At 42.3% G+C, this 14,128-nt stretch overlaps 1 protein-coding gene across 1 annotated transcript; it reads left to right on the forward strand.

Annotated features, from left to right (window-relative positions):
- The first annotated feature begins 26 nt into the window (after window positions 1-26).
- LOC308079686 (bestrophin-4-like) lies at window positions 27-13,851 on the forward strand. The gene is made up of 14 exons (XM_080421247.1): window positions 27-154; window positions 381-537; window positions 5,766-5,860; window positions 7,144-7,231; window positions 7,659-7,804; window positions 8,658-8,812; window positions 9,387-9,464; window positions 9,992-10,144; window positions 10,416-10,496; window positions 11,124-11,275; window positions 11,452-11,566; window positions 12,106-12,233; window positions 12,324-12,599; window positions 13,265-13,851. Exons 2-14 carry the CDS (start codon window positions 386-388, stop codon window positions 13,725-13,727), a joined length of 2,082 nt encoding a protein of 693 aa, XP_080277373.1. The 5' UTR covers window positions 27-154; window positions 381-385; the 3' UTR covers window positions 13,728-13,851.
- Window positions 13,852-14,128: the final 277 nt, after the last annotated feature.

Below are 14,128 nucleotides of genomic sequence, written 5' to 3' on the forward strand. Positions count from 1 at the left end.
GAGAGAGAGAGAGAGAGAGAGAGAGAGAGAGAGAGAGAGAGAGAGAGAGAGAGAGAGAGAGAGAGAGAGAGAGAGAGAAAACAGTGGTTAGGTATTTCTCCAACAGTTCCAGGCTAAATAAGACACCAGACCACATGAAGACCAGGTCATATCTGTAAGTAGAAACTATTATTACTCTCATTGCATGTGCGTGCGCGCTGTGTGTGTGTGTGTGTGTGTGTGTGTGTGTGTGTGTGTGTGTGTGTGTGTGTGTGTGTGTGTGTGTGTGTGTGTGTGTGTGTGTGTGTGTGTGTGTGTGTGTGTGTGTGTGTGTCACACCATTTATCTTTCTTTCTGTCTGTCTGTCTGTCTGTCTGTCTGTCTGTCTGTCTGTCTGTCAGTGATAATGACAGTGACGTACTCCAGTCAAGTTGCCAATGCGACGTTCTTTGGGTTCCATCGTTTGTTGCTGCGTTGGAAAGGAAGCATCTACCGACTTCTCTACAGGGAGTTCACCGTGTTCACTCTGCTCTACGCTGTACTCAGTGTGGTCTACAGGTACACACACACACACACACACACACACACACACACACACACACACACACACACACACACACACACACACACACACACACACACACACACACACACACACACACACACTCACACACACACACAGGAGAGACAGACAGTAGGACAGCTAAGAGGGAGACAGTGTATGAGAGACAGACAGTAGGACAGCTAAGAGGGAGACAGTGTAGGAGAGACAGACAGTAGGACAGCTAAGAGACAGACAGTATAGGAGAGACAGACAGTAGGACAGCTGAGAGGGAGACAGTGTATGAGAGACAGACAGTAGGACAGCTAAGAGGGAGACAGTGTAGGAGAGACAGACAGTAGGACAGCTAAGAGGGAGACAGTATAGGAGAGACAGACAGTAGGACAGCTGAGAGGGAGACAGTGTATGAGAGACAGACAGTAGGACAGCTAAGAGACAGACAGTATAGGAGAGACAGACAGTAGGACAGCTGAGAGGGAGACAGTGTATGAGAGACAGACAGTAGGACAGCTGAGAGGGAGACAGTGTAGGAGAGATAAACAGACAGCTGAGAGAGAGAGACATTGTATGAGAGACAGACAGTAGGACAGCTAAGAGGGAGACAGTATAGGAGAGACAGACAGTAGGACAGCTAAGAGGGAGACAGTATAGGAGAGACAGACAGTAGGACAGCTGAGAGGGAGACAGTATAGGAGAGACAGACAGTAGGACAGCTGAGAGACAGACAGTATAGGAGAGACAGACAGTAGGACAGTTGAGAGGGAGACCCTGTAGGAGAGACAGACAGTAGGACAGTTGGGAGAAAGACAGTAGGAGTGAAAGTTTATAACAGACTCCTATTATATAGTATTATTTAGCTTGGTGTAGTCATGACATTTAATCACTATCAACCTGTTTGAATCTGTTTCTGTATTGCTTCTCAGCATGTATGTGAAATATTGTTATGTAGCGCTATATTGGATCACTCCAATATGATATGATATGATGATATACAGTGGTGGAAAAAGTACTCACATGCTTTAGGCCTACTTATGTAAAAGTATCGATACTGCAATGTTGAAATACCCCGTACTCCGTAAGCAAAAGTTCGGAATTCAAAATTTACTCGAGTAAAAGCACACATATTGGTATCAAAATGTACTTAAAGTACCAAAAGTAGAAAGTACTCAATATGCATATCCCATTTTAGTAAGGCGGGAATATGCCGTTTTCAATACACGATAGTGCACTTGGTGATACAAGCGCGAAATTTGGCACAGATGTCCTTCATATGACCCTAATTGATAATCAACCTCTGGCCACGCAAAAATCCTAAGATTTCAAGATGGCCACCACCATTTTTCAAAATAGCTGCAACTGGGCCAACATTTTGGACTATAACACTTTGCTGGGGCTGTAAATATTTGATTTCCCCCTTATTTTAATATAGGAGAATATGTTCTGAAGGTATTTCTACCAAGTAAGATAAAAAGATATATATTAGGTTCCAATATGGCGGCATATTTTCCAATATGGCTGCCGATAAATTGCATAAATGTACATTCACATGAGCTTGTAGCACATGTATTTGTATTAATTACCATACACAGAATCAATTTATAGCACATTTTAAAGTGATTTGGTAGCTTTTTAATGACCTAGGGCAACAGACTTTTCAATATGTTCACCAATAAATACAAAAACGTAGCTATATATAGGGATATTTTCTCAAACAGGTGCTGACCATTTTCTCTTTCCGTGGAAGGACAAAACTGTATGGCATCTGCTGAACGCATGAAAGAAGCAAAGACCTGATGACTTTGATCCAATAGATGATGCATTTTCATGAAGAGGGATCCATCTGAGGTCCTTCGACAGCTTTTTCAAGCCAAGTCTTTGTGTCTGGGTAGCTCAGTCGGTAGAGCTTTCACCTTCGGATCACATGGTCATGGGTTCGATCAGGATCAGTGTATGAGTAGGTACGGTGAGTGTGGCGCTCCACCTCAGCAATACCAGGGTGTCTATAAGACCCCTGCGTTCTCAGCTGATACTGACAATAAGTCTCAGACTTACTTAATATGAACAAGTGCAACTGCTATGACAACAACGTCAGTATCTGAGCTGCGAATCATGATGTGTCAGATGCTATCCTCTGCAGCTCTGCCTCAGATACTGACATTGTTGACATAACAGTTTCACTTGTTCAAAGACTTGGCTTTAGTGAGGATGCTTAAGACCAGATTTTTGAAAAATGTGGACACGGCTCACAAAAGCGCCACATTTTTTCTACATGCTCTCCATCACCATAAGTTTCATTTTGGAAGGGTAGCCACGTCATTAAGATGGCAGAAGGCGGCCATCTTGGATTGCAAAGATGGCCACCATGTAATATCTATAAGTGCCAATATCTCGGCTTCCAAGCCACTTAGAATGTCAATCTTGGTGTCTAAATATACATTTTCTGGGACAAGGAATGCAATAAAACTATAGGGAATATCAATAAGTGACTAATTCTGCCAATATTAGTTAATTTGGTTGATTCTGGCCATATACGAACACAATTGTATTAAAATGTATGTGTCGGCTAGATTATGCACAACATATTGGTAGTTTTTATCAAACTTTGACAGATCTGACTCTTGTTATCAATGGTGGAAAGTAACTAAGTACATTTACTTAAGTACCGTACTGGAATTTGAAAACTGAGGAATTTGTACTTTATTCGAGTATTTCCAATTTCCAATACTTTTACTTCTACTCCACTTATTTGAAAACTTTAGTTACTAGTTACTTTTCAGATATATATTATGATATTATGAAACATACATTAACCATTTTAGCCCTATTTTATACATAGACTATTTGAAAATAGCCGATCTACAAGCTCACAACGCGTCGCATCGCGACGTGTTGTGATGCTCTGTTGTGATGCTCTGTTGTGTCTGTCTGTTGTGATGCTCTGTGCATCACCAGCAGCATAAAAGAGTCAACAAGGGCGAAGCGAGGCAAAGGGATACGACGGAAGGTGGCTGGTCAGAACAAGCTGCCGGGGAATTGGTCAGATTTCCTGCGTGATCCTATAAACAAGCAGGAACTCTTTGCCTTTCTCTCTGGGAAGATTGCATCCACTGCCTGGCCAGAGGGCAAGCTGGTCTTCATCACATCTGGCATCACAGTGGTCGGTACAGACACCAGTCACTCGATGCTGCCATGTAACCACGAAGAGGCCGACACCAGGATAGTGATTCACCTGCTTGATGCCCTGGAGCATGGCTGTTCTACCTGCTTGATACGCACTGTGGATACGGATGTTGTCGTTATCCTCATCGGCAAGTTCCATGCCCTGCTCGCCAAGTATCCAGCTGCAGACATCTGGGTTGCTTTTGGCACTGGCAAGAACTATACCTATGTTCATATAAACACGATCTGCCATGCTCTGGGCAAAGACAAGTCCACAGCACTTCCCGTCTTCCACTGTTACACAGGCTGTGACACAACATCAGCATTCTGCGGGAAAGGGAAGACGTCAGCATGGGTGGCTTGGAATTCCTACCCTGAGGTCACCCAGGCCTTCAACTACATGGCAGAAAATCCATACACTTCTGTGACCATAGATGCCCAACACTTTCAGCTTCTTGAGCGTTTCACAGTCATCATGTATGATAAGACAAGTGATTTGGAATCTGTCAATGAAGCACGACGAGAGTTGTTCTGCCAGAAGAACAAAACGATGGAACACATTCCACCAACGCAGCACGCAGCACCAACAATTCACTGCTGCAGCACGTGAAGCGAGTTGCCTACCAGTCTCTGGGCCACATCTGAACTGGCCCAGCAGCCGACACCCAGTCCAGAAGGATGGGGATGGACATTGGATGACAACAACCAGGTCTGGCTTCCTGTGTGGAGCATTCTACCGATGGCGTCAAAAGCCTGCAATGAACTGGTCAAGTGCGGTTGTAAAAGAGGTTGTGGTGCAAGGTGCTCATGCAAGAAGGCACACTGGAATTGCACAGATCTTTGCAGTTGTCAATGTGACAAATAATTTGAATGTTGTTATCCTTGAAAGTGAAGCTAATAATCTTCAATTCTCTTCATGCTCCATTTTTCAATGTGTCTGAAAATGATGTACATACATTGGCAGAATCAACCAAATTATCTAATCTTGGCAGAATTAGTCACTTATTGATATTCCCTATAGTTTTATTGCATTCCTTGTCCCAGAAAATGTATATTTTGACACCAAGATTGACCTTCTAAGTGGCTTGGAAGCCGAGATATTGGCAATTATAGATATTACATGGTGGCCATCTTTGCAATCCAAGATGGCCGCCTTCTGCCATCTTGATGACGTGGCTACCCTTCCAAAATGAAACCTATGGTGATGGAGAGCATGTAGAAAAAATCTGCCATATTGGAATACATGCCGCCATATTGGAACCTAATGTTATTTACTTACTTGGTAGGAATACCTCCAGAACCTATTCTCTTATATTAAAATAAGCCCCAGCAAAGCGATATAGTCCAACACATTGGCCCAGTTGCAGACATTTTGAAAACTAGTGGTGGCCATCTTGAAATCTTAGGAATTCTGCGTGGCCAGAGGTTGATTATCAATTAGGGTCATATGAAGGTCATCTGTGCCAAATTTAGCGCTTGTATCACCAAGTGCACTATGGTATCAATTTCCGCCTTACTATTTCACAAGTTTTCAAATATATAAAATGTATACAAATCTTTTGAAAATAGCAGATCTACAAGCTCACAATGCGTCGCGATGCGACGCATTGTGTGCTTGTAGATCGGCTATTCTAAAAATGGCCGAAATGTATATAGGGCTGAAGTATGTATGTTTTGTAATAATAATCTAAATCTACAAAGTAACTAGTAACTAAAGTTTTCAAATAATTGTAGTGGAGTAAAAGTACATTATTTGCCTCCAATATGTAGTGGAGTAGAAGTAAAAGTATAGACAATTGGAAACACCGCAGTAAAGTAAAAGTTCTCAAAATTGTACTTAAGTACAGTACTTGAGTAAATGTACTTAGCTACTTTCCACCACTTCATATTTGTGGCCACAGATCAGGATGTGGTTGTCATGACTTGTATCTTGTGGTCATGACATAACTTATTGAACCATGCCACACCTCTCGTCCTCTTTATTAAGCAGAGTAATTGATTAATTAATTAATTGATTGATTGATTGATTGATTGATTGATTGATTGATCAATTGGTGTGTCATAGGAAGGTGTTATCAGAGGACCAGAGGAGATTCTTTGAGAAGGTGTCTCTGTACTGTGACAGACATGCTGAACAGATTCCAGTCACCTTCATACTGGGTAGGTCTGACTCACTGAACGACCACTTTTACTGATGGACAGATGCCTGTTACGTTTGTACTGAGTATGATATATATGACTGACTGGTTTACGGTTTACTGTTTGAGTTTACCCACTGAAAGGTTTAATGAGTGACTGTTAGACTTTTTAGATTTAGATTTTTATTACTATGCATACATTAACCACATAAGCTCTATACAGATTTCGGCTATTTGAAAATCTAGCATCGCGACGCATTGTGAGCTTGTAGATCTGCTATTCTTTTTAAAGAGTTTTATACATTTCGAAAACTTGAAATGGACATTCTGCATAATGAGTACTTTTACTTTTGGTACCTCAAGTACATTTTGATGCCAATACCTTTGGTACTTTTACTCAAGTAAATTTAGAATTCCGGACTTTTACTTGTAACAGAGTATTTCTACATTGCAGTATTGATACTTTTACTTAAGTAAAAACAAAATTGTACTTTTTCCACCACTGGTGTGCGTGTGTGCGTGCATGCGTGCGTGCGTGCGTGCATGCGTTTTAATGTGCATCTGTGCGTAGATTAGATTGGAGAGTCAGACAATGATGTTAGCTCCATCTAGCTTCCATTCCAGCTGAAACTCATTAGGAGAAAGGCTTTAGCTCAGATTACACAATACAATGTAAGTCATGTTTTTTTCCCCATAAATGGGTATTAGGGCTCCTAGTTTACAAGATAACCACTTAATCAATTTGTAAATGTAAGTTGAACTTGGACATACAGTATTTGGGAAAATAAAAACACTAATTGTGTTTTTTAGCTCAGTCTGACTGATATTAGTACCCAGCTATGTCCAGGTGTCAAACCTCTTCCATCTTATCCAGTGGTGTAAAGTAACTAAGTATATTTACTCAAGTACTGTACTTAACTGCAATTTTGAGGTATCTTTACTTTACTGGAGTATTTCCAATTTTCAGTACTTTTACTTCTACTCCACTACATCTCAGAGGCAAATATTGTACTTTTACTCCACTACAATTATTTGAAAACTCTAGTTACTAGTTACTTTGCAGATATAAATGATTATATTATAAAACATTAACATTAACCACTTTAGCCCTATTATATACATAGGTTATTTTCAGACATTTTAGTACTTTTACTTTTGGTACTTTAGTATATTTTGATGCCAATACTTTTGTACTTTTACTCAAGTAACATTTTGAACACTTGTTTTCATACTGTGGTATTGCTACTTTTACTTCTGAGTACTTCTTCCACCACTGATCTCATCTCTTTCTTTGATTTATGGGAGGTTTCTATGTCACTCTGGTGGTGAATCGATGGTGGAACCAGTTTGTCAACCTGCCCTGGCCGGACAGACTCATGTTCCTCATCTCCAGGTATACTACCCATCTGTTTCATTTAGCAGTGGTGGGAAAAGTACTAAAATGTTTTACTTAAGTAAAAGTATCAATACTGCAATGTAGAAATACTCTGTTACAAGTGAAAGTCTGGAATAAAAAAAATACTTGAGTAAAAGTACCAAAAGTATGGGTATCAAAATGTAGTTAAAGTACCAAAAGTAGAAAGTACTCATTATGTAGAATGTCCCATTTCACAAGTTTTCAAATGTATAAAACGCATAAAAAATGTTTTTGAAAATAGCAGATCTAGTGAGCTTGTAGATTGGCTATTTTCAAATGGCGAAATGTATATAGGGCTGAAGTGGTTTTGCAATAATAATAAAAGAAATACAGAGTAACCAGTAATTAAAGTTTTCAACTAATTGTAGTGGAGTAAAAGTATAATATTTGCCCCCCCCCCCAGTTGTGTCCAGGGCTCTGATGAATATGGCCGCCTGTTACGGCGTACATTGATGCGTTACGTTAACCTGACATCTCTGCTCATCCTGCGCTCGGTCAGTACTGCTGTCTGTAAACGATTTCCCACCATTGACCATGTGGTAGAGGCAGGTAAGTGTGTCTGTCTGTCTGTCTGTCTGTCTGTCTGTCTGTCTGTCTGTCTGTCTGTCTGTCTGTCTGAACTGAACTGAACTGAACTGAACTGAACTGAACTGAACTGAACTGAACTGAACTGAACTGAACTGAACTCCCAGGTCAAATACAATTCAAAACAGCAGACACTCTTCTCCTCTGTCGCTAATACTTCCTGCAACCCATGGGATTTGCTCATTATCAGCCAGTTAAGATGGCCTTCATTTCTCAGAAATGATATTATAGTAATAGATATGAGTGCTCTAAAGCATCAGACTACTGCTGGCTTCCTATTCTACTAGTTAGTCAACTGGTTCTAACTTCTATTCAGACCAGTTAGTTAACTGGTTGTTAACTGGTTAACTAGTTAACTGGTTGAAACACATCTTTCTGGAGGCCAAAAGAGGAGGTAGTACCAGTTTCCCTATAGACAGTCGACCCCCCCCCCTTTTTTTGTACATATTTTTTGTTTTTGTTTTGCTTTCATGCTTTTTTCTTTCTTTTGTACATAGTGTTATTCTTCTCTGTATTTTTATGTTGATTTTGAACTGTTTGGTTGGTACTATATGTGTCTATGAAATGAATACCAAGGACCCCAACGTCCGCAAGGACTTTTTTGGACGGACCTTTTAGACAAAAGTATTATTAATGTTTGTGTGTGTTTTACATTCTTTTTGCCTAATACAAATTTCAATCAATCAATCAACTCCAGCCCTTGTTCATATTACTTTAGTTTATTTATTTTTTACTGTATGAAAACCTGTAGGTTTTATTACAAGTTCCAAGTCTCCAAATTCACACTCTCTCTGTTTGGCTGTCTGTCTGTCTGTAGGTTTTATGACTCCAGAGGAGCGGAAAGTGTTTGATAATATCTGTTCTCCTCATCTGAAGTACTGGATTCCAGTGGTGTGGTTCACCAACCTGTGCTCCAAAGCACGGAGAGAAGGACGAATACGAGACAGTGTGGACCTACAGACAATACTCACTGTAACATGCTATACTGTAGTGTGTAGCCTATAGAACTCATTTGAAGCACATTGAAATAATACACAATCCTTTACTTGTTAATGTAGAATTAGCACATTAAGACCGGGAACGCATCTGTGTCATTTTCAGATTTAAAAAAAAATTGCAGATCTACAAGCTCGTAGCACAGCACACAAGCTTGTAGATCTGCAATTGTTTTTGAAAATCTGAACATTTTTAACTCCAATATTTGCTTCTGAGGGGTCCCCTCATGGAACAAAATGTTTTGGCGGGCAAATACATATGATTTTGGGGGTCCTTGACATGAAAAGAGTTTGAGAACCACTGATATTATAGCAAAACATACGTTTTTTTTCAAAAAGCTGTTAGAATTTAGAAGACATTTGTAGAATCCCCCAGAAGCAAAGATTTGCGTTAAAAAATCTTAAAATGACACAGATGCGTTCCCGGTCATAATGGATTAAATAGTAGGCTATATTATATTAAATACTATATTATAGTTTATATTGTACTAAATACTTTGCTATGGTAAACTATACTATTTTTCATTCCATCTGCATGTCTGTGTCTATAGGAAATGAATACATTCAGAACATGGTGTTCCACTCTGTTTGGATATAACTGGGTGGGCATACCTCTGGTCTACACGCAGGTACATGTCTCTCTGTCTAGACATCCATGCATCCCGGCCTGCCGCATGCATCCGTCATCCATGCATGCATTCATCCATCCATCCATCAGAATGTTTTGTGTTTACCTGCTTCCCAACTGGTTGTGTATGTGCGCTTTAGTTTAGTTTAGTTTATTTCGATGCACATCAACAGTATCACAAAACATAACACACTGTAATTCAATATTTCATACTGTTTGATCGAAAAGGCATAGGCTGCTCATAGCTTATCACACACACACACACGCACACACCCACACACGCACACACACACGCGTAACCTGATCTGTCCTAATTACCTCTCATCCGGTCTGCCCTGGCTGAAAACCCTCCTTAGTAACAAAGCACCAAGACAACAACATCAGATATTTTGTCCTTTATTGAATTTTAAATGTCACTGTCTCTCTTTCTGTGTGTGTTCGTGTGTGTGTGTGTGTGTGCGTGTCTTTTCCTCTGTGTGTATGTCTCTGTGTGCGTGCGTGCGTGTGTGTGTGTGTCTTTCTCTTCAGGTTGTAACTTTAGCTGTCTACACTTTCTTCTTTGCGTGTTTGATTGGTCGACAGTTCCTTGACCCCGCTCGGGGTTACCATGGACATGACCTTGACCTCTACATTCCTATTTTCACCCTGCTGCAATTTGTCTTCTATGCTGGCTGGCTCAAGGTCACACACACACACACACACACACACACACACACACACACACACACACACACACACACACACACACACACACACACACACACACACACACACACACACACACACACACACACACGTAGTTAATGTGTGTCTGGTTGCTACATAGTTAATTTGTGTAGTTGCTAGGTAGTTCATGTGTGGTTGCTAGGTAGTTCATGTGTTTGTGTGGTTGCTAGGTAGTTCATGTGTGTGTGTGGTTGCTAGGTAGTTCATGTGTTTGTGTGGTTACTAGGTAGCAGAACAGCTGATCAACCCGTTTGGAGAAGACGATGATGACTTTGAGGCTAACTGGATCATCGACCGAAATCTACAGGTCAATAATCAATCACAACACACAGAAACAGGTCAATAACCAATCACAACACACAGAAACAGGTCAATAACCAATCATTCATAACTCTTATATACAGGTCATAAACCGATCATAACCCTAAAATACAGGTCAATAACCAATCACAAAACATATATTTATTTTGAGATATATCATTCAGATATACTGTCTTCCCTGTAGGTGTCTCTCATGTCCGTATGTCTGTATGTCTGTCTGTAGGTGTCTCTCATGTCTGTATGTCTGTCACTCTGTAGGTGTCTCTCATGTCCGTATGTCTGTATGTCTGTCTGTAGGTGTCTCTCATGTCTGTATGTCTCTCTGTAGGTGTCTCTCATGTCTGTCTGTCTGTCTGTCTGTATGTCTCTCTGTAGGTGTCTCATGTCTCTCTGTAGGTGTCTCTCATGTATGTATGTCTCTCTGTAGGTGTCTCTCATGTCTGCATGTCTCTCTGTAGGTGTCTCTCATGTCTGTATGTCTCTCTGTAGGTGTCTCTGATGTCTGTATGTCTCTCTGTGGGTGTCTCTCATGTCTGTATGTCTCTCTGTGGGTGTCTCTCATGTCTGTATGTCTCTCTGTAGGTGTCTCTCATGTCTGTATGTCTCTCTGTAGGTGTCTCTCCTGGCTGTAGATGAGTTGCACATGAGTCTTCCTCAGATGAGTAGAGATGTTTACTGGGACGACAACCAGGCCAGACCTCCGTACACAGTGGCTGCTAAAGAAACCTGCATCGCCTCCTTTCTGGGCTCTACCACTGACATGGGGTAAACTACATTTTCAGTGTAGATTTGGGTCCCAGAGATTTAAAAAAAAACATTATAATAATAATTTAACAATTAGGGGCCCATGGCCTAGTGCATATTAAACTGGGGGTCCTTGAAATGAAAAGAGTTGAGAATCACTGAACTAGTCAATCAGTCTCTGTGTCTATCTCCTCCAGTCTGTCAGACATCCTTCAGTTTGAGGAAGACGACATTACAGAAAGTCACCCACGACGACAGGAGTCGTTTCTGGCTCGACGACAGGAGTCGTTTCTGGCTCGGCGACAGACATCGGTAATGTGTAATTAACCAATAACCACTTAACTCATTCAGTGCCAAAAATAACATTGTCTATAGCTGCCAGTGCCAGCGATTTTCGAGTGTTTTCACTCACCTTTGAAAAATCACAGAATATTATTCTTCACAACGATCGACCTGCCGATCGCTTTAAAAGACGCCTCTTTTAAAAAAGACGCCTCTCGTAGACTCGGAGAAAATAAATTGTGCGGCCGAGATCGTCCATTCCATAGATATGGGCAGTTGAATGAGGGGTGGATTGTAACCCATTTTTCACCCAGTGCCAATGACTAAGCTTGTAATCCTGGGCACTACTCTCCCTCTGCCAACTGAGCTCCTGCTTCCTTCAGTGCATGAGGAGTTAGCAGACCACTTCTTATCACCTGACAGGGGGGGGGGAGGGGGGTTTCCCTGGTTGGACGTAGCGCGTGGAAGGAACACGTTATTCCAACCAGTTCCTTTCCCCTCCATGGCTTAAACGGCTTAAAAACGGAAATCCTCTGACCATTGTCTTCTGTTTTTGCCACGTTTACCAGGTTATGGGGCGTGTCCGCCGGTTGATGAGCGTTCAGGAGCCTCCAGAGTTGGTTCCGCCCCACCCTGTGTTCAAACGCCACAGCAGTGATGCCGTCGGCGGCTTCATTCCCTTCATGACTGACTACAGGTATGCAGACGGCCAATCATCCTAAAACGTTTAGGAACCAGTGCTCTAGACTTTACAGTATGTCTGATGATCTATCATCTATCCATCCAGGGCCCCTCCCCCTTCCCCTCCCTCAGCCGTCGACACCCTGGGGACCCTGAAAGAGGTCAGAGAGGTCAACAGCACCCCGCCCTCCCCCTCCGCCTCCCCGCACCTCCCCCCACGGCTCGTGGTCAGCCCCCCGTTCTCCGGCTTCCACGGCAACATGGAGTTTGGTGCTGAGGCTGTTGTCAGTAGCGACGGGGGCGGCGGCCTCGCCCCTCAGGAGGCGTGGCTGAAGCCTGGGACGGCCCAGTTAGAGCTGTCCCTCACAGAGGACAACCTGAGGTACCAACTCACAGATAACACAACTTACACTACAAAGGGTAGACCTGGAATATGAACAAGCTGACTGATACATCTTGATCACAGGACTCCAGAGATAATGTGTATCGACTTATGTGAGCAAAAAAGTGTTTTGAAGAAAAGGCAAAGTGCCGGAAAATCTAGTCCGGCACAAATGGGTGGGGCCAATATGGGTAGTTGCGTCATGATCGAAGGAATCTGGGGAAAGAAATATTTGATTGTACAACCTCTTTGTATTGCACATGGAGCATAACATAGCAGATGATGCTGAAACAAATAAACTGGTTCTGATGTGTTATTGAAATGTGTGACTGACGCCTGACAGATAGCTGAAGTGTACTTTTAGGTCTGCAGGTAATTAATTATTATCTTTCTGTGTTTGTATTGAATTCAAAATCAGTGGTGTATTCTAGTATTTTTTTGGAGGGTATACGATAATTATTCCCTGCACGACATGCATGCGTATCATCAATGGATGAAATGGTTAGTAGACGGTCTGCGCTTTTTTTCCAAAAAATCTGCACGGTATACTACGTATACTGTATAGCGTAACACGGTAGAACACACCACTGGTTCCTTTGAATACTCTCAAAGGATGTGTTTTACTTAAATAAGACCAACCCTTCCTCTCCTTGTCGTCATCCTAGGGACAACTCTGCAATGTGCTACTCTCCCACAGAGCTGGGCCCCAAGGAGTTCCGTTGGAGTGTGCAAACAAAAGACAAGGACCAACCCTCCAGAGACAAGGACCACCCCTGCAGAGACAAGGACCACCCCTCCAGAGACAAGGACCGCCCCTCCAGAGACAAGGACCACCCCTCCAGAGACAAGGACCGCCCCTCCAGACACCCATTGTCCAGGCTGCAGGGCAGACACCTCTCCTTCCAGTTCTCCCGTCAGTCGTCTAAATCCTCTGTCCGCAGCCTGCACAGCCCCATGGGTGCCGCGGGCCGAGTCCCATCAGCCCCCCAGACCCCCATGTCCCCCAACACAGACCATGACTTCCAGGGCATCCCGGCAGAGGAGGAGGAGGGACACGGAGAGAGGAAGGGAGCGAATGACAACCAAGAACAAAACAACAACAACAACCACCAATCACAGAGGTTATAAAGAAGCCACGTCCAATCATAGGGCCCTACATTTAAGCATGGATCAGACTACACTATTTCAGCCAGATTTTGCCACCGCCGACACATTTTCCTATGTCGTGGAGACGCGCACGACTAGTATGAACAAACATGCATCTTTCCCTCTTGTAGTGTGACATGTCAGAAGGCCAGCGATTTGGCGTCTGCGACACGGACACCACCACCACGGAAAGAATAGCATACAATACTACGTAATGTAGCAGTCTCCCAACAAAGACGCGGCAATAATTTAATTGTAATTGTAATTTAATTTAATTTAATTGCATAGTCTGACAGACCATTGCGAAAGACAAAATTATTTTGTAGTCTGAACCCGGCATTACTAACTGGTTAATGATTACCTTCTAAATAGTTCTCCACTAG

This window comes from Gymnoscopelus braueri (assembly GCF_963280865.1).
Source record: "Gymnoscopelus braueri genome assembly, chromosome: 23".
In the NCBI taxonomy this organism is placed as follows: domain Eukaryota; kingdom Metazoa; phylum Chordata; class Actinopteri; order Myctophiformes; family Myctophidae; genus Gymnoscopelus; species Gymnoscopelus braueri.